The 21,028-nt window shown below is 42.1% G+C and overlaps 1 protein-coding gene across 1 annotated transcript in view; it reads right to left on the bottom strand.

Moving 5' to 3' along the window:
• Positions 1–21,028, bottom strand: part of OBSCN (obscurin, cytoskeletal calmodulin and titin-interacting RhoGEF) — a 183,000-nt gene that overhangs the window by 138,341 nt on the left and 23,631 nt on the right. The window contains 12 exon segments of the mRNA XM_030482854.1: positions 14–289; positions 1,513–1,788; positions 2,466–2,741; positions 7,166–7,441; positions 8,664–9,170; positions 9,617–9,892; positions 11,114–11,389; positions 12,100–12,375; positions 13,085–13,360; positions 15,707–15,979; positions 19,068–19,343; positions 20,180–20,446. Coding sequence (XP_030338714.1) covers positions 14–289; positions 1,513–1,788; positions 2,466–2,741; positions 7,166–7,441; positions 8,664–9,170; positions 9,617–9,892; positions 11,114–11,389; positions 12,100–12,375; positions 13,085–13,360; positions 15,707–15,979; positions 19,068–19,343; positions 20,180–20,446 — 3,531 coding nt within the window.

Below are 21,028 nucleotides of genomic sequence, written 5' to 3'. Positions count from 1 at the left end.
AAGTATGTCTCACCTGTGACATCGATCTTGAAGGTCAGTTTCTGGCCAGCAGCCTCACAGGTGTACTCCCCAGCATCTTTCTTCTCCAGCTGACCCACCACCAGGCGACGAGATTTGCCCTCTGACTCCACCTTGAACTTCTTGCTGGAGCTGATCAGTTTGCCCTCCTTGTACCATTTCACATCAGTCTTCTCCTGGGCCACCTCACAGCTCAGCGTGGCATTTTCTGATAGTGCAGCTTTCACCTCTTTCTGCACCTTCTCTTTGTTTGTAAATACAACTTCTGGCTCTGAAAAGTGAGAGAAAAATCAGTGTCTCCAAGATATGATGTTGCCTAATCCCCTTATTGTGGCTTACAGGTAATACTGGAAATCAAGCCTGTGATTTGACAGTGGACATCTAAAGCTACTGGAAGAACATGCAAACCATTTTGTGGTTGGGTTTGAGTGGTTTTTTGTTTGTTTGACTGATTGGTTGGTTTTTTTTAGAGCTTTTTCTTGCTTTGTCACAAATCACACAAAGATTAGCATATCAACGTCAGTAAGCTAGAAGATCATCTGGATGCTTCATTAGAGCATTGTATGGCACGGTCCAGTCAAGGCAGGAAAAATCCTGATTGAAGTTGAGTGCAACGTAATGTATTTTTAGAGGCAAGAGCTGTCCCATGCTGTCTCACAGCACTATGTCGTTGGCTTCTTTGGTTCTCAATAGCCACCTCTGTTGTCTGTTAGGTCATTTTGTTAAGTGAGAAGGGTGCTAGACAAGGACTGACATGATCAGGACTATGTTATTACTCTTTACTGTGACCTTGAGAAAAGCTCAGCTCATGTTACATCCAAATGTTGAAATTCCTTTTGTTCTCTAGAAGACACATTAGTCATCCCACTTGAAAGAGGATCAGGCAGTAGAGAGGGAATTAGAAAGCTGAATCCATTCTACCACTCCACAACCCCAGTAGGGTTATGCATCTGGAATGAGCCTCCACAACAAATTTTTTCCATAATTGCCATTCACCTGACACCTTAGATAACTTAACATGTATCAAGTCTTACTACCACATCCTCCCCTCAGGCTGAAAGGAGGCCTTCCAAGAGAAAGAAAAAGAGTGCAGACATTGGGCAGACACTCAACTGCTCTCCACCATGACCCTGCTCTGAAATACATTGAGAATCAGCTGCATTGCAGATTTGTTCTCATTGCACCAACGTGTGAGAATGGAGATGTGCAATCAGTGCATTCTTTCTCATAGACCTTTTCCTACAGTGATGGGTAGCTCCCAAGAATGCAGCTACCTGCTTAAGGGTTTTATAAAGTTTTACATAGAGAGGCATGTACATACATAAAAAGAGAACTGTAGTTGTAACTCTTTGACTGATTTCCACATTATAGCTAGGCCATCCAATGATGTTCTCCAAAAATTTGAAGAGTAAAAGGAAAAAACCTCATGAAATAATACTCATTTTTTTAAATATCCTAGAAATAGGAATGATGAGCCAAAGAATCTCCTCTCACCTGTGACATTGATCTTGAAGGTCAGTTTCTGGCCAGCAGCCTCACAGGTGTACTCCCCAGCATCTTTCTTCTCCAGCTGACCCACCACCAGGCGACGAGATTTGCCCTCTGACTCCACCTTGAACTTCTTGCTGGAGGTGATCAGTTTGCCCTCCTTGTACCATTTCACATCAGTTTTCTCCTGGGCCACCTCACAGCTCAGCGTGGCATTTTCTGATAGTGCAGCTTTCACCTCTTTCTTCAGTTTCTCTTTGTTGATAAACGCATCCTCTGCTTCTGTGGGTGGGAGAAGAAATTTAAAAATCACAGGTGTGTTCATGTTGTCCAAAAAGCTCACAGTCAAATGCAAAATCCTGATTATAAGACCTTCTCACAGCTCTGTCATTTTGGAATGGTTCCACTCACAGCTAAGATACACTCATATTGGACACGGCCCTTGATACAGTCTGAGAGCAATGCATCATCATTTCTGAAGAAAAATGAATCAATGCCCCAAGAGATAAGGTTCTTTCCATCCGCATGGATCCATAAGAAATCAGACTTTTTGTTCCTTAATGTAATGCACAAATAAGCATCCAATCTCATCTGCCACAGGGACCTAGATTTAAGCCTTGCCCGCTCTAGGTACTTCTTGAGAATGATTCCAGACCTATTTTCCTACACATCTAGGAGATGGCCCTACCATCATCCTTATAAATCACAATGCATATGTAAATTTGTCCATATTGTCTTTACTGGGAAATCAGAAAATGACAAGGACTGCTGAGTGGATGAAGACATCTAGCCATAGGCACCTGTGTGACAGTGGATGCATGCAAGCTGGTTGCCTGATCAACCTCACTACTCAATATCCAGGCTACACAGTTCGTGGAGCCCAGATAGCAATTCAGTTTTGCCTTTTGTAAATGAAAGTCATGGACCATTCCATGATGAGAACCAACATGTCCTCTCACCTGTGACATCGATCTTGAAGGTCAGTTTCTGGCCAGCAGCCTCACAGGTGTACTCCCCAGCATCTTTCTTCTCCAGCTGACCCACCACCAGGCGACGAGATTTGCCCTCTGACTCCACCTTGAACTTCTTGCTGGAGCTGATCAGTTTGCCCTCCTTGTACCATTTCACATCAGTCTTCTCCTGGGCCACCTCACAGCTCAGCGTGGCATTTTCTGATAGTGCAGCTTTCACCTCTTTCTGCACCTTCTCCTTGTTGACAAATGCATCTTCTGCTTCTGAAATAGGGAAACATTAGGGAAAAAAACTGTAAGATAGAAATGGCCAGCAACAAGAAGGTATTACATGTATTTTGTGTCAGTGCTTTACAGTTCTTTTTATCATATAGAACAATGCACCCTCAAAACATGGTCAGTCCATATAATTATCATACCTCTCTGACTAGCCTTTGCGAACAGCTTGACCACCTCATTTTCAAATTTCTTATAATGAAGACAAAGATAAAATTCCCTCATTGTGTTTTTACGATATTTCTACACCTCACATTTAGAAGTACACAAATATATCACAATTACGAGTTGCCACCGTCACTATCACACTATTTACAGGAATTTATGTCTTAGCATTTTAGATAGAGACTGGATGTTGTTCAGAAAATATCTTCTAACTCAATCCCAAAAAAATATATGGAGAAATACTCGGCCTACATTATACATTAAACCTGCATATAAAATTTGAAGTATATTTTTCTTTTCTTTGAAACCTGATTTTTCGGAAAACTGGACATAAGGAATCTTCTCTTAATAATTTACACAAGCAACAAGAATGAAGTATTAAAAATCACTTTCTTCCACAGTACCACTTAGAACTTCCATCTCAACAAGTAGAGTTGGCATCAAAAGGATATCTTGTGTGATTAGTAGTTAGTTAGGCATATGCATTGAAAATATTCCATTGTCACCTTGCTAAGTAAGACTGACTGATAAATTGCATCTTTTTCCAATTACTGTGATGGTTTTCCTTTTACCAACAACTGGTGTGACCACTGTTAGCTTTTATATTAATGTTCATCTGAGATGTGGGAGGACAAATAGACTCTAAATAAATTGGCTGCCACATTTTTTTCCATTGATTTACCCTAAGAAATAACTGCACAAGAAGTGTAAAATATTTCTGGCATGCCTACATTATGGATATCACATAACAACAACCATCTGGGATTTAGCATACGCACCCTATGCCTATTTGGGTCCCAGGTATTGCACTTGATTGTTGAAGTCCATGATTTCAGTGCTACAGAAGAACAAACTCCAAAGATAAATGGACTAGCAAGTGTATGGGGTTGCTATTGGCATTCAGTTGCAATGCAAGAATGAAACATAATTCACCCACCCAACTTCAGGCGTCTGGGTTACCTGGTTAGCCTGACCTGTGAGGCTCTGTTCTCCCTGACAGTCATGGTGAACCCCTTCCATAACCTGTGTTACAGCCTTCCTCCCCACAGTCACTCTCTGCAGCCTCCCAATACCATCCTTTACTCCTTCTTGATGACTTTCTTCTCTGCATACCATCTCTGTCATGTTTGCACCCTGACTGGCAGCAGCTGCCTGGGAGGGTAAGGAGTAGGGGTAAGTTCAGGTCAGGTTCCTACACTGCTGACCATGGCACTACACGCAATCCTGGGAGCCACATTGTAAGCTTGCCATCAGTATTGCACAGTCCATGGAGAAATGTCCTGCAGGGAGCAATCCAAAGCAGGAACACAATTCATATACTTTAAATTTGAGCTCCTCTGCTTATATTGGCTGTAGAAGGGGTGTGAGGAGATATCATTGTCATTAAGGTGACATTACCAAGGCAGTGTACATGGCCTATGCTGGGTGATGCAAAACTCTTCAAAGGCACATATCAGCCCACTGCAGATTAAGCAGCGTTTTGGTATCTAAAAGGGCTTGAGCACACACCACAGTTTGTATTCAAAGCTGGTTGCAAAAACATAAATATTTCAAGTTCCATCTACAACTTGGATGGTAAATATGCAGGGTGCACTAAACAAGTTAAACTAGTCTGTTTCAATGGGGGCTGTATTTAAAATTTTAAGTTAGCAGGGCAGGAATATTCCAGATGGGTTACTCACTTGTCCTCTGCATTCTTTCCCTTTAATATAAACGATTTTTTAGGGATAGGAAATATGACCAAGACTTTCAATAAGCTTATGAAGTGACTTACACTACCCAGTAATTTGCCTTACAAACTTATTTTAACGTTAAAAAAGTTGTCAGTGTGGATGACATTTCCAGCTTCTGCTGAAACAGGTTAGTGAAGCTACACTGAAATTGAGGAAAACCATTTTCAGGACACAGACCTTTTGTCAACTTCAAATCAAAATTTCACTGCATATCATGAATCTTGAAATAACAAGATTTCAGAATCAGCTCTTTTGGCTACACTTCTAGCTCAGTCCCAAGGTGTGCAGCAACTGGTTCTTTTTATATTAAGCCAAAAATCTATAGCCACATTCCAATACTAAACACTGAGCATCTAACCTTCAAGTGGTCCTTAAATATGGAAGGTTTTGTGCTACCAGTAGAGCCCTGGAGTACAGGAAACCAGAAAAGCTTTCTGAGTGCAATGGTAACAGGATAAATTAAGACCCAGAAAGCCACTGCACTTTGGGATAATCTAGAAAGATAAGCATTTCTGCAGCAAAAGAGCCAGGCACTCAGAGTACTCGTAATCCCTCCTGACTTTACACTAGACCATTTTCCAGTGAGTGCTGGACTTGAATGTCATGTTACAGTTGTACACATGAGAAATACAGCAACGGTAGCTAGGCAAGCACTCTCTACTTACAACAGAGGGGAAGGTGTTACATTACCCTGCACAGCCGTGAAGTCATCAGTTTTGAAAAAGAACTGAAAACTTTTGGTTTCTGAGGCAGACAGCTAAGAATAGACCTCAGCTAGAGGAATTTAATGTAAAAGCACTACATTTCTATGGTTTTTTTGACTACACCACTGCAGTAATGTATGAACTGGTTTCAGCAGCTGAGCATGACCTTGGCATTAAGAGAAAAAACACTGGTATAAGCCCATGTTTCATTTTCTCTGAAAGATGCTTCTCAAATCTAGCCTTACTATAACCCATCCTCCACTGAAACTGGCAGTTCCCTGTGTTAAAAGCATGAGCTACACAATTCATAACAAAGAGACAAAGTGCCCCCAACTCACACCCTGTGTATACCATGCAGAGTGGGGATGCGTAACATCTGATGGCTTACTATATATGCTATGGGGAGAAGCAGAGCTTTATGCAATAGCAGCAGTTGCACATTGCACATGAGAAATGGGAGGAGGAGGATGCCCCAAGACAGCAGGAGAGCAGTAAAGCCTTTACAAGGGAACAGCACTTGAGCTATGCCCTTAAGCAAGGGCTTCAGGTCTGCAGCAAGGCTTCAGGCAGGAAAGTCCATAGACTCCCAATGCAGTTGCTCTTCTACATAGCTGATAAAATGCCAGACCTCTGTCAGCATTGTGTTGTATGCTGTAAGAAAGCAAAGGAGAAAATAGATTCCCTGTTCTGCTCTGTAATGTTAAGAGAGAGGCATTTGGCTGCAAAGACAGTGGAGCGTTATGAATATGAATAAAACAAAGCAAAACCCTTTCCTATTATTCAGTTCAGACATGATCACTCAGAATGTACCCGATACATCCATGGCTGCCTGGATCCTTAGATAACATTTACCGAACCTCTTGCAAAACACACTGAGACCAAAGATCTCTCTACTGTAGTCAGAGTGAAAGAACAACCTCAATATTAAATTCTCAGGCTCCAAATCATGTTTTTAATCATGGGAAAAGTGCAAATACAAATAAACACTTCTGGACTTGTGAATGGTCATTATACGTGTAGAAATAGCATCACATTTGGTTCAGCATGTTCCAGATACGTGTGGTGCAGCTGACACAAAATTTTAAGGACTCTACACTAGTATCAACTCCAAAACATTCTCAATGCAGCCACAATAAATTAGGGATCTTGTAAACAATACTGTTTAAGTAGCACTTGGTAGACAAGCATTTTCACCACTTCTCATAGCTTTACAAACCACAAATGGGTGTCCAAGACAGATAAAAGAAATGGTAGAGGAAAATCTGGGGGAAATGTTGTTAAATAGAAATCATAGTTCAAGTTGCACATATCTCTATCCATTTCTGTTCAGCATCCACAAAAGTTTCATATTGCATGGAGTTATGAGACTATGCTCACACTGTGTTTGCACAGCCAGACTGTGGAATAATTGAAGCAATTCTCTGTTCTGTGAAGGAGGGCATTGTGCAGAGAAAAGATGAAACAAAAAGGGAAGAAGACAGTGACTTTAGAGGAAGAAGAACAAGAGGAGGCATACCAATAGTGATGATCAAATTGGAAGAGGTCCTTTAACATGGTGACTCCTAATGAAAACTACTGATTCACTATCTGAGACTAAGGAGATGATCGGAGAGTTGAGGAGCTGGTATCAGGAAATCTACATGTAGCGTCCAGATCTGCCCAGTCTTATACAACCTCACTCAAAGGGTAGCTTAGACCAACATCAAAAAGTACTTTAACAGCATTTTTAATATTTTGACAGAGAAAAAAGGAGAAAATGCCCAGACACAAAGAAAAGGCAATGAAATATCAACCAAAATATGTCTCCCACCTGTGACATTGATCTTGAAGGTCAGTTTCTGGCCAGCAGCCTCACAGGTGTACTCCCCAGCATCTTTCTTCTCCAGCTGACCCACCACCAGGCGACGAGATTTGCCCTCTGACTCCACCTTGAACTTCTTGCTGGAGCTGATCAGTTTGCCCTCCTTGTACCATTTCACATCAGTCTTCTCCTGGGCCACCTCACAGCTCAGCGTGGCATTTTCTGATAGTGCAGCTTTCACCTCTTTCTGCACCTTCTCTTTGTTTGTAAATACAACTTCTGGCTCTGAAAAGTGAGAGAAAAATCAGTGTCTCCAAGATATGATGTTGCCTAATCCCCTTATTGTGGCTTACAGGTAATACTGGAAATCAAGCCTGTGATTTGACAGTGGACATCTAAAGCTACTGGAAGAACATGCAAACCATTTTGTGGTTGGGTTTGAGTGGTTTTTTGTTTGTTTGACTGATTGGTTGGTTTTTTTAGAGCTTTTTCTTGCTTTGTCACAAATCACACAAAGATTAGCATATCAACGTCAGTAAGCTAGAAGATCATCTGGATGCTTCATTAGAGCATTGTATGGCACGGTCCAGTCAAGGCAGGAAAAATCCTGATTGAAGTTGAGTGCAACGTAATGTATTTTTAGAGGCAAGAGCTGTCCCATGCTGTCTCACAGCACTATGTCGTTGGCTTCTTTGGTTCTCAATAGCCACCTCTGTTGTCTGTTAGGTCATTTTGTTAAGTGAGAAGGGTGCTAGACAAGGACTGACATGATCAGGACTATGTTATTACTCTTTACTGTGACCTTGAGAAAAGCTCAGCTCATGTTACATCCAAATGTTGAAATTCCTTTTGTTCTCTAGAAGACACATTAGTCATCCCACTTGAAAGAGGATCAGGCAGTAGAGAGGGAATTAGAAAGCTGAATCCATTCTACCACTCCACAACCCCAGTAGGGTTATGCATCTGGAATGAGCCTCCACAACAAATTTTTTCCATAATTGCCATTCACCTGACACCTTAGATAACTTAACATGTATCAAGTCTTACTACCACATCCTCCCCTCAGGCTGAAAGGAGGCCTTCCAAGAGAAAGAAAAAGAGTGCAGACATTGGGCAGACACTCAACTGCTCTCCACCATGACCCTGCTCTGAAATACATTGAGAATCAGCTGCATTGCAGATTTGTTCTCATTGCACCAACGTGTGAGAATGGAGATGTGCAATCAGTGCATTCTTTCTCATAGACCTTTTCCTACAGTGATGGGTAGCTCCCAAGAATGCAGCTACCTGCTTAAGGGTTTTATAAAGTTTTACATAGAGAGGCATGTACATACATAAAAAGAGAACTGTAGTTGTAACTCTTTGACTGATTTCCACATTATAGCTAGGCCATCCAATGATGTTCTCCAAAAATTTGAAGAGTAAAAGGAAAAAACCTCATGAAATAATACTCATTTTTTTAAATATCCTAGAAATAGGAATGATGAGCCAAAGAATCTCCTCTCACCTGTGACATTGATCTTGAAGGTCAGTTTCTGGCCAGCAGCCTCACAGGTGTACTCCCCAGCATCTTTCTTCTCCAGCTGACCCACCACCAGGCGACGAGATTTGCCCTCTGACTCCACCTTGAACTTCTTGCTGGAGGTGATCAGTTTGCCCTCCTTGTACCATTTCACATCAGTTTTCTCCTGGGCCACCTCACAGCTCAGCGTGGCATTTTCTGATAGTGCAGCTTTCACCTCTTTCTTCAGTTTCTCTTTGTTGATAAACGCATCCTCTGCTTCTGTGGGTGGGAGAAGAAATTTAAAAATCACAGGTGTGTTCATGTTGTCCAAAAAGCTCACAGTCAAATGCAAAATCCTGATTATAAGACCTTCTCACAGCTCTGTCATTTTGGAATGGTTCCACTCACAGCTAAGATACACTCATATTGGACACGGCCCTTGATACAGTCTGAGAGCAATGCATCATCATTTCTGAAGAAAAATGAATCAATGCCCCAAGAGATAAGGTTCTTTCCATCCGCATGGATCCATAAGAAATCAGACTTTTTGTTCCTTAATGTAATGCACAAATAAGCATCCAATCTCATCTGCCACAGGGACCTAGATTTAAGCCTTGCCCGCTCTAGGTACTTCTTGAGAATGATTCCAGACCTATTTTCCTACACATCTAGGAGATGGCCCTACCATCATCCTTATAAATCACAATGCATATGTAAATTTGTCCATATTGTCTTTACTGGGAAATCAGAAAATGACAAGGACTGCTGAGTGGATGAAGACATCTAGCCATAGGCACCTGTGTGACAGTGGATGCATGCAAGCTGGTTGCCTGATCAACCTCACTACTCAATATCCAGGCTACACAGTTCGTGGAGCCCAGATAGCAATTCAGTTTTGCCTTTTGTAAATGAAAGTCATGGACCATTCCATGATGAGAACCAACATGTCCTCTCACCTGTGACATCGATCTTGAAGGTCAGTTTCTGGCCAGCAGCCTCACAGGTGTACTCCCCAGCATCTTTCTTCTCCAGCTGACCCACCACCAGGCGACGAGATTTGCCCTCTGACTCCACCTTGAACTTCTTGCTGGAGCTGATCAGTTTGCCCTCCTTGTACCATTTCACATCAGTCTTCTCCTGGGCCACCTCACAGCTCAGCGTGGCATTTTCTGATAGTGCAGCTTTCACCTCTTTCTGCACCTTCTCTTTGTTTGTAAATACAACTTCTGGCTCTGAAAAGTGAGAGAAAAATCAGTGTCTCCAAGATATGATGTTGCCTAATCCCCTTATTGTGGCTTACAGGTAATACTGGAAATCAAGCCTGTGATTTGACAGTGGACATCTAAAGCTACTGGAAGAACATGCAAACCATTTTGTGGTTGGGTTTGAGTGGTTTTTGTTTGTTTGACTGATTGGTTGGTTTTTTTAGAGCTTTTTCTTGCTTTGTCACAAATCACACAAAGATTAGCATATCAACGTCAGTAAGCTAGAAGATCATCTGGATGCTTCATTAGAGCATTGTATGGCACGGTCCAGTCAAGGCAGGAAAAATCCTGATTGAAGTTGAGTGCAACGTAATGTATTTTTAGAGGCAAGAGCTGTCCCATGCTGTCTCACAGCACTATGTCGTTGGCTTCTTTGGTTCTCAATAGCCACCTCTGTTGTCTGTTAGGTCATTTTGTTAAGTGAGAAGGGTGCTAGACAAGGACTGACATGATCAGGACTATGTTATTACTCTTTACTGTGACCTTGAGAAAAGCTCAGCTCATGTTACATCCAAATGTTGAAATTCCTTTTGTTCTCTAGAAGACACATTAGTCATCCCACTTGAAAGAGGATCAGGCAGTAGAGAGGGAATTAGAAAGCTGAATCCATTCTACCACTCCACAACCCCAGTAGGGTTATGCATCTGGAATGAGCCTCCACAACAAATTTTTTCCATAATTGCCATTCACCTGACACCTTAGATAACTTAACATGTATCAAGTCTTACTACCACATCCTCCCCTCAGGCTGAAAGGAGGCCTTCCAAGAGAAAGAAAAAGAGTGCAGACATTGGGCAGACACTCAACTGCTCTCCACCATGACCCTGCTCTGAAATACATTGAGAATCAGCTGCATTGCAGATTTGTTCTCATTGCACCAACATGTGAGAATGGAGATGTGCAATCAGTGCATTCTTTCTCATAGACCTTTTCCTACAGTGATGGGTAGCTCCCAAGAATGCAGCTACCTGCTTAAGGGTTTTATAAAGTTTTACGTAGAGAGACATGTACATACATAAAAAGAGAACTGTAGTTGTAACTCTTTGACTGATTTCCACATTATAGCTAGGCCATCCAATGATGTTCTCCAAAAATTTGAAGAGTAAAAGGAAAAAACCTCATGAAATAATACTCATTTTTTTAAATATCCTAGAAATAGGAATGATGAGCCAAAGAATCTCCTCTCACCTGTGACATTGATCTTGAAGGTCAGTTTCTGGCCAGCAGCCTCACAGGTGTACTCCCCAGCATCTTTCTTCTCCAGCTGACCCACCACCAGGCGACGAGATTTGCCCTCTGACTCCACCTTGAACTTCTTGCTGGAGGTGATCAGTTTGCCCTCCTTGTACCATTTCACATCAGTTTTCTCCTGGGCCACCTCACAGCTCAGCGTGGCATTTTCTGATAGTGCAGCTTTCACATCTTTCTTCAGTTTCTCTTTGTTGATAAACGCATCCTCTGCTTCTGTGGGTGGGAGAAGAAATTTAAAAGTCACAGGTGTGATTAAACTTTGTGTCCAAAGTGCATAAAGCCAAATGAAAACTATGCCAACTTCCACAACTCTGTCATTTTGGAATGGTCTCACTCACAGCTAAGATAGATACACTCAGACAGGACACAGCCCTCTGCCTGTTTGTAAACCACAGCCCCCTGTACCACCTGAGGACAACACATCAGCCATTTCTGAGGAAAATTAACCAATGCTCCAGGAGTTAAGCTTCTTCCCTTCCCCACAAGAAATCTGACTTTTCGATCCTTAACATAATGTACAAATAAGCACCCAATCTCATCTGCTACTCGGACCCAGATGTAAGTCTTGCCCACTCTAGGTACTTCTTGAGAATGATTCCAGACCTATTTTCCCACACATATGGGAGCTGGCCATACCTTTACCCCTATAAATCACAACAGAATATGTAAATTTGTCTATATTGTCTTTACTGGGAAATCAGAAAACAACAAGGACTGCTGAGAGGAATTGACCTCACAGGTAAAGACATCTAGCCATAGGCATCTGTGTGACAATGAAGGCACGCAAGCTGGTTGCTTGATCAACTTCACTACTTAATGAAGATCTGCTACACAGTCCCTGGAGTCTAGAGAGTGATTCTTTTTGATCTGTACTAAATGGAAGTCATGGACCACTCTGTGATGAGAACCAACATGTCTCCCACCTGTGACAGTGATCTTGAAGGTCAGTTTCTGGCCAGCAGCCTCACAGGTGTACTCCCCAGCATCTTTCTTCTCCAGCTGACCCACCACCAGGCGACGAGATTTGCCCTCTGACTCCACCTTGAACTTCTTGCTGGAGGTGATCAGTTTGCCCTCCTTGTACCATTTCACATCAGTTTTCTCCTGGGCCACCTCACAGCTCAGCGTGGCGTTTTCTGATAGTGCAGCTTTCACCTCTTTCTTCAGTTTGTCTTTGTTTGTAAACACGTCTTCTGTCTCTGTAAGAAAGCCACAATAGCCACACATAGCTTTTTGCAGTTGTCTTCTCAGTGCTTAGTCAAGCTCCCCATATTTTATGTACTTGCCCTGACAGGTAGTATCGTGATGGCTCATCAAGACTAGAAAGCACCTTCATATCTATTTTGCTGGTAGGAGGTGAATAGGTGTATAGGAATTCTGGGATAAAGTTAAAAATCTCCGTTGGAGCACAGGTTTGAACTTACGACTTCCAGCACCAACATGCATTGCATGAATCCTCCTCCATTTTCTCTCTCTTTCTCTTCCTATATCTCTTCCAATGAATCAGAACACAACAGCCCTCATACCCTCATATGCAGAAACCATAGCTCTTTTTCTGCCATCTGAGTCACTTGAATTCAATCATTCTCCATCTAAACAGAGCTCTTCAAACATCTCTTTCCCTGGACTTCTGTTATGTCCTTACACTAAGATCCTGCAGGTTTTCTGCAGACACATCAGCTAATTGTGAGAGGTGCAGAAGTTACCACCCTTGCCCGCAATTTTTTTGTGTTTACATCTAGTCATGCATGCAAAAGTGTGTGTATAAAATGTTGATATGACGGCCTAAAAATCCAGTTCTATATCTGAAGTATGTCATCCCAAAGAGGTTGTGAGATGATCCTCTGATTGTAAAATACTACCCCAAAGAATATTCATTTATCCATGGCATTTCTAGCATTTTCTCACCTCTGACTTTGACTTGGAATGTTATTTTGTCATCCTTCGTTTCACAGGTGTAGCTCCCTTGGTCTTGCTGTGTCACCTTCTTGATGATGAGCTTGTGGTGTGTCCCCTGGGAGACGATTGCTGTCCTCTGGTCCTGCTTCACCTCCCTTTGATCCTTCTTCCATACCACGGCTCCGCTTGCAGCAGACACCTCACACACCAGCTCAAGGTTGTCAAAAGAATTGACTGATATTTCTGGCCTTGTTTTGGGCTTGTTGACAAAATTAACAACTTCATCTGGAAAGAAAAAGAGAATGTTTATGGCTGAATTCAGGCTTACCAGCACAAAGTTAAAATACAGTAATTACCGATCATTATTTCATTGCTAGACCCACTTGGGTGATCAAGTTTCACCTCTGGAGGTGTAAATGTACCTACCTGTGCATGATCCTATTGCAACATAACTATGACAGAGTGTTAACAGCTACGGCAATAAACTGTGTTGATGAGTCAGAAAAGTCCCTCCTGAGATATAGAAGTGTTAGAAGTGATGAGGAGCCTTTAAATATTTCTGAGCCCATTCCTGCAACCCCATGTTCACAAGATCAGTCCCACTGAACTAGTTCTTCCTTAGACTGGGTGAGGATACATATGGGATAATCTTCTTGACATGATCTCCAACTTCAAGAGGACTAAGTTAATATATGAGCCTATAGTGTTGCATCTTTCTGCTGAAAAGTTCAGAGTTCTCTCTTCACAGTAGAGAATTCACAACTGCTCACAGCTCATACAGCTCAAGCGGAAGAGGTTCCTGCTTTGATACCTCAGCTCAAGCTCTGCTGACTGCACAGATGGGTGGCCACATGTACGAGCTGTACACACACAGTGTGTGACATGTGTGCAGCAACAATACAGCATTTTTATTGACTCAGGTTTTTTGCAAGCATATTCGTAGAGATAAAAGCAAAGGTAACTAAAAGTGGAGACAGGCACCTTGCATGTAAAATGTGAGCAAACCTATTCAACACACCCTGTCCCCTAAGCTAATGAGCAGTATTTGATGAGCACGTCAGATTTTTCATACCCTTCATTCCACCAAGGCAGCTCTTGCCTGAAGAGCAAGCTGGTGGCTGTCACTTATAACCAACCTTAGCTCAGTACTGCATTTCTTTTAGCAGCAAATGTTGCTTTCAGTCACCAAGGAAAATTGCTATGCTACACCCATGCCAGGCACACCTGTGGCATCAGAGAACAAACATCTTATTAAAAAGCATAAGCGTTAGGACTGATCTATTCTTTAAAAAATTAGATTACCAAAGAAGCATAGTCTCTCCAGAATCCTGCTATTCAAGATTATTGGGGTAACTCATCGCCATAAAGACAGATGACTTCCCTGCCCCAAGACCATCCCATGACTGTGCAGCACTGCTTCTTATCTCTCAAAAATGTTTATGGTGACATGTGAAACAAGGTGGAAGTTGTCCTAGCTAAGGTTTTGTTGACAGGTTGTAACAATCCTTGTTCATCAGAAAGTTAGTGGGGGCACCCAGTGATTCAGCAGGTACCAGCTTTCTTTGCCTGAGCCATGTAATGTTTTATCATAGGAGCTACAGGTAAGATTCACCTAACTTGCACATGGTTGTCACAGAGTTAGGTATCCAGTCTCAGGTAACCATGCAGGCTTTCTCTGCACTTGATGTTCAGACAAAGGCAGGGCCAGAATGCGTTTTAAATCAATCTTAGATAGCTCTCATCAGACAGTATAGATTAGGTTACATAAATTGCTCTTTGGGGGATCAGTTCGGACAGAGCCTGTGGTTGGCTCTTTTAGACCAATTTCTCAATGAGTAAAGTCAGGGACTATGAATTATGCTCAAAGTGAAATTGCATAATGTTGGATTCTCAACCAAAGAGAACTGGAAATGAGATGCAGAGTGAATACCTAAGGCTTCAGACACAAACCCACCTGGTGGGTAAGGTGCCCACCAGGCTATGCAAATTGAATCAGTTGAATTTCTCAGATATTGAATTTCACAGATAAATTCTTGTGCCATTTGATACTCTGGCTCCATCCTGGACTGGAACACATCAGTGACAAGCATTTCTCTCCGGGCTTGACCTGAAAGCCACGTGCTTTAACATGTGCTTCATGCTGATGGGCATGTGCCATGAACTGATAGCTTCACTTACAGTACCACAGGGAGATGTCTCAGAGATCACAGTGTCCTTTGGGAACAGCTGGAGATGCTTAACTCTCAGAATCAGGAGTTAAACTTGTCAAAGTTGCACTTTCACAGTAAGATTTTAGAACCACCGTGGCCAGGAGGTTCAGAGTTGATGTACGTGCTGAACTAGAAGAATAAAGGCCAGATGTGGCTTTCAGCCTGTTCAACCAGTATGGTGTCTGAGTCATGACTCCTGACATAGTAAAAGCTTATGCTGGCTTCAATATGTAACAGCATCATTATATTATGTGCCCATATTGTGAATTTGCATAAGGACCACACTAAGGGTCAGTCTCTGAAAAGAGCTGTGCAATCTTGGCCCCAAAATCTGGTGATTTACAAGGTAAGACAAGCACAATGAACAAAGTCCTGAGTTTCTAACATGGACTCTGATCCCATACTTGCGCCACAGACTTACCTGAGACTTTTAAATCAAAAGTAAGAGTGTCATCTCCAATTTTGCATGTGTATGTTCCTTCATCTTCTTTCGTCACAGCAGATGCCACAAGCTTATGCAGTTTTCCTTTATCTTCCATGGTGAATTTCTTGCTGGCTGCGATTTCTTTGCCATTTTTGTACCACTTAACCATGACGTTGGCCTCAGAGGTCTCAGAAACAAATTCAGCCTGTTTTCCAATGATGGCTCTGATAACTCCTCCACTTTTCTCTTTGTTTATGAAGTTTGCAAGTGCTAAAACAAAATATAGATGCATAGTGCTGGTAAATAATTGTGTGGGCATTAGTAAATATGTACACTTACATCTACATTAGGTATTCATTTATCATAAGACCAAATGTGCATGTTTAATTATGGATCTAATTACTAGATTCTAATTCAGAGCAGCCTTTGTAAACCATATATCTGATTATCACATGTCCAAAAACCAGAACACATAGACAAGTAGAGGCTGAGTCAAGGGGCAAGGAAGCCCTAAGCAAAAAGGCTTAAGGAAAATATCTGAAAGGTGAGGAAAGAAGTGAAACAAGCAAACTGGAGGGAAAATAATGAAGGTTATTCAATCATTGTATTGTAACCACCCGGCAAAGAAATTGACTCTAAATGAAGTTAAAATGTAAGCTAGATAAATTAAATTAAAAATCTATACAGATCTCATATACGGCTGAAATGAAATTTCTTCCTGGAAATTAACTGGAGCAAAAATAAACAATAAATCTGGCGCCATGTTAACATGTAGTGAAATAATCGAGCCACCAATTGCTTCAAAGCAAAGATTCAAAACCCCACCAATATCCTAGCTAAAAACATCTTTTCCGTATGACTCCTTGTAAAAAGGGAGTCTCCATCTTCTTTGTAGCCACCTTTTAAATACAGGAACATGGTGATAAGGTTTCTCCTGAGCCTTCTTTTCCATAGGCTGAACAAGCCTAGCTCTCTCAGCCTTTCCTCACACAGCTGCCCAGTCCTTGGATCATCTTTCTGGCTCTTCTCTGGACCCTCTCCAGCCTGTCCATATCTTTTTTGCATAGTGAGGACCAAAACTGAACACAGTATTCCAGGTGTGTACTGACAAGCACCGAGTAGAGTACCTCTCCATTAGCATTACCGTAAGTTAGCCTATGGGTTAAATGTTTGGGGAGGAAGAAGAGGGAGATGGGTTCACTCATGCACCTTTCCCTTCCTCAGAAAACTAGAGTGAAAAGAACAACCACAGCAGCCTGAAGGAGTCTTCTCAGATGTCTTGTTTTAATGCAGGAGGTCATGCGCCAGGGGATGCCCGGCATGTGAAGCCTCATCGCAGTGGAGGGACCGCAGTGATAAATGGCAAGTACATTTTCTAGTGGGGCTTCTTTGGGCAGGAGGCCCAGCGAGTGACACACCTCTGGCCATGGCTTGGCACAGTGGCCTCTCGGCAGCCACATGATGCTCATGTACCAGACACAGCTGACCTGCTCATCAAATGATTCACTAGCTAGCTGTGTCTGATTTACAGGAAGAACAGATAAAAAGGTGGCAATGCTGAAATGCAAAATACTGGAACAGTATTTGTGAGCCTCATCCTGCAAGGATGAGAAGCATCTAAGCTGATTCTCCAGGAATCAAGCTACAAACAGCAGATGTTTAAGTCAGAGCTTGTCAATGCAGATTTTAAAATAATAGCATTGATTACTCGTTTTATGGTCACATTATAGTGAAAAGCGCATTAGTCCATCCAGTAATTCAATTAAATCTGTTGGTAGACCCGTCAGCATGAAAAATGATGCTCAAGAGGCAGAGAGAGTGAGAAGAAAACCAAAATGAAGAGCAGCTGCCAAGTGCAGACAACTTCCTCTACAGATTTGGTCACACTTTTTAATTATTTTTTTCAGCTCCTTTGATTTGCTTTTTGAGAATAACCAAGCAAGTAATTTGTCAAATGTAAAACACACAGATTACTCTGCAGCTTTGTTGTTTCCAGAGAGACCAAGGAGGGTGAGAAGCCAGCAGAACACTATGATGAAGCACCTCATGCTTACTCAGTATAGAAACAGTGCTGGGAAGAGGGTAAGGGGTAAAGTATGGTATAGAACACAAAAATCAAATGGCTTTCCAAAATGAACTTGCCAATTCAAAGCAAAATAGCTACAGAACTCCCCCCAAATGATGTCTGACAACAGGCTAGCCTGACCTGAAGTCAGGTTGCATACTGTGAACGTCAGCCAATATCTAGATGATACTCATGAGGAAGGGTATAAAGATACACTAGCGCTTTTCATCCAAAATCTGGTCCCATTCAAGGCAGAGGAAACTCCTATGAACCAGTTCACAAAAGCCTCCACAGATGGGAAGACTTGCAAGAGGGAAACTTAATGCTGAGGTTTCAGGAAAAACGGTTCAAAACTCCATGTTTTGCTCCGGGAATGAAGTGCCCACCAGATAGGTAGCAGGCAATCAGGAAGAAAGGGACTGCCATGAAAGCAAGAACAGCCAAAGAACAGGCCAGCTATAAAATAGCACTGGTTCAAATCTAACAAGCAGGTAACTTTAAAAAATAATTATATTTTGCTATTTACTCTATACAGCCTTCCATCTGAACACCTTGCACATAACAATAATAAAATCCTAGGTTTGGATTGGAAGGGACTTTAAAGCTCCACCAGTTCCAACCCCCCCTGCTATGGGCAGAGACAACTTCCACTAGACCAGGTTGCTCCAAGCCCTGTCCAACCTGGCCTTGAACACTGCCAGGGATGGGGCAGCCACAGCTTCACCTGTGCCAGTGCCTCACCATCCTCACAGCGAAGAACTTGCTCCTAATACCTAATCAAAATCTGGAAAGGTCTGTTCTTATTCACCACAGTATTAACAGAAAACAAAACCAAACAGACAAAAATCAAACAAATACCAAAAAAAAAAAAAAAAAAAAGTCCCACAATGTCATCAGAACTTTAATCAGAGCTGAACTAGCTCTTTAGTGACCTATCCAATATCACATAGCAAGTATAGAGCAGACATGTACGTCCCGCCCCTTCAGCTGAATTTTTTCATCATAAGAGCACCTTTTCACTACCCAGCATTCAATCTCATGAAATAACACCAAGTTCACTTGGACTATCAAGACACCAATTTGTGTGAAAGCACTGCTGTGAGGCAGTATGAGATCTTGTATTCACTCCCAAGTTCTACTCTGGGACCACAGACACTGTCAAAGCTAAATGTCCAAGGGAGTTACCACAACTCCCTGCACTGCCTCCTGAGCATTCCATTTCTGTCCTTTGATGACTATTAGCTTAGGACAGGAACAGGCCAATAAGGCAAAGCAGCCCAGACAGTCACATACCTTCCACTGAAAGCCGATAGAGCATTTTATCCCCTTCACAGATACACTCGTAAACTCCAGCATCCTCTGCTGCAGTGTTGCAAATTTTCAGGATGTGCCTCTTCCCCACAGTTTGGAGTTCATATTTTTCACTGGCCTTAAGCTCTTTGCCGTCCTTCATCCACTTCACAGTAGCGTCTGCATCTGAAAGCTCAGCCTGAAGTTTGGCTTCCTCCCGCAGCCGAGCAGAGACCTTTTCTACATCTCTGCTCTTGTTGGTAAATCTCACTGCAGCCCCTGTCAGGAAAAAAGGCTTTGTTATTTCAAGTTGTATTGAGATAACCGGTCCCTGATACGAGTCTGCTGTAGACTGTGGGATCTCTGAAGAAGCATTAGGTCCTGTTCCTGCCCTCACACTCATGTCAACACTGAGAATTTTTTCTGGTTCAGGATATTTGATCTGTTCTTATTGCCAAAGTCGCTAAGGAAAAAAAAAATGAACACCTTTCAGCTGAATAATAATACTCTAAATGTGCTTTTGCAGGGATTTTCACACAAACACATCCTTCCAGAATGAATGTTTATTCACTACCTTTAGCCATGCAATGTAGGTTCATATGGATGTTATCATCATTTCATAGAGGACAGCTGAAGCACCCAACTCTCAATGCTGAATCAAGTTACATGATATTAACTTGTACATCACACACATCTGTGGCAGACTAAAAAACCTCCAAGAAATAAAAAACTTAGTAATTAACGCTGCTTTACTTTTGAAAGACTCTACTACAGTCAAAGACTAGCCAAACCTGGAGCTGAAACTACTAGCTTAAGGTGACTCAGTGGTAGATCTGGTGACAGAATGCACTGACTGATGGCTGTGAACGACAAAAATTCATGAGCTGATGTTAGGCAGTCTAGTTCAAATACCAACCAGCTGGCTAGATCGAATCACTCTGAACTCAATACTATCATGGTTTATACCATGACTCACGTTAGTTCACATGATGCAATTTCAGGTACATTGTGCAGATCAGGCATCAGTGAAAGCCTGTGCCCCCAGTTGTAATCATCAGGTCACAGGAAAGGCCCTTTCACTGGAAGAAGTAAGGACTATTGATGAAAATACATACCTTTCACTCTCATCTTAGTGCCGGTGTCAATGTTATTGGCAACAAATTTCACTTCTGCTCCATCGTCATTCTTGGTAACATTTTTTATGATTAGGGTGTGAGTAGTTTGGGTTCTCTTAATGACATAGGTCTCACTTTCCTGTAAGACTTTGCCACTAAGATACCAAGTGCCGGAACATATCGTTGTAAGGTCAAGAGTAAACACGGCATCTCCTCCAGGTACAGCTTCAACAGTTGTCAAGGGTGTTTTCACAGCTGGGACTGGTTCTAGGGAAGAACACCAAGAACCATATCTCTGAGACCAAAGGACGCAAGTTCTCGTTAAACAAGACATAAGAATAAAGTTGTGCAGCCTTAAACTATTTCTATGCACTGAAGGCAATGCACAGTTGGCCAACGGGATTTGATTTCTACAACTGCAGGTAGCTGACCTCTGGTAAGGTCAGGTCAGTTTCTGCAGGGAAAGAACAGGCATATACAACTTATTTTTCCCTAAGATATTTAAAGGCATAACAAACCTGAAACACATCGGTTCCCAACAAGTGTGCTATTTATACAAGCAGTATTATTCTTAGATTTCAGAAAGATCCTAAGGAGGCCACTCAGCCTACTAGTCACTTCTAGATATTCTAGGAAAACACAGGCATGCTCAGACAGGTAGGGAAAAGTATGGCAATAACAAGACACAACATCTGCGCAAAGTCTATGCAGATACTGTCTAGTGCAATGAACCAAAGAAAGAAGCAATCCCGTCGTACACAGTAATCCTATGGAGAAAAGAAGGCTCTGACAAGACCTTAACGCAGCTTCCAGTGCCTAAAGGGGCCAACAAGAAAGCTGGAGAGGGGC

Source organism: Strigops habroptila, chromosome 1 (genome assembly GCF_004027225.2).
Source record: "Strigops habroptila isolate Jane chromosome 1, bStrHab1.2.pri, whole genome shotgun sequence".
NCBI lineage: Eukaryota > Metazoa > Chordata > Aves > Psittaciformes > Psittacidae > Strigops > Strigops habroptila.
This window is presented reverse-complemented; position numbering and strand designations above follow the sequence as displayed.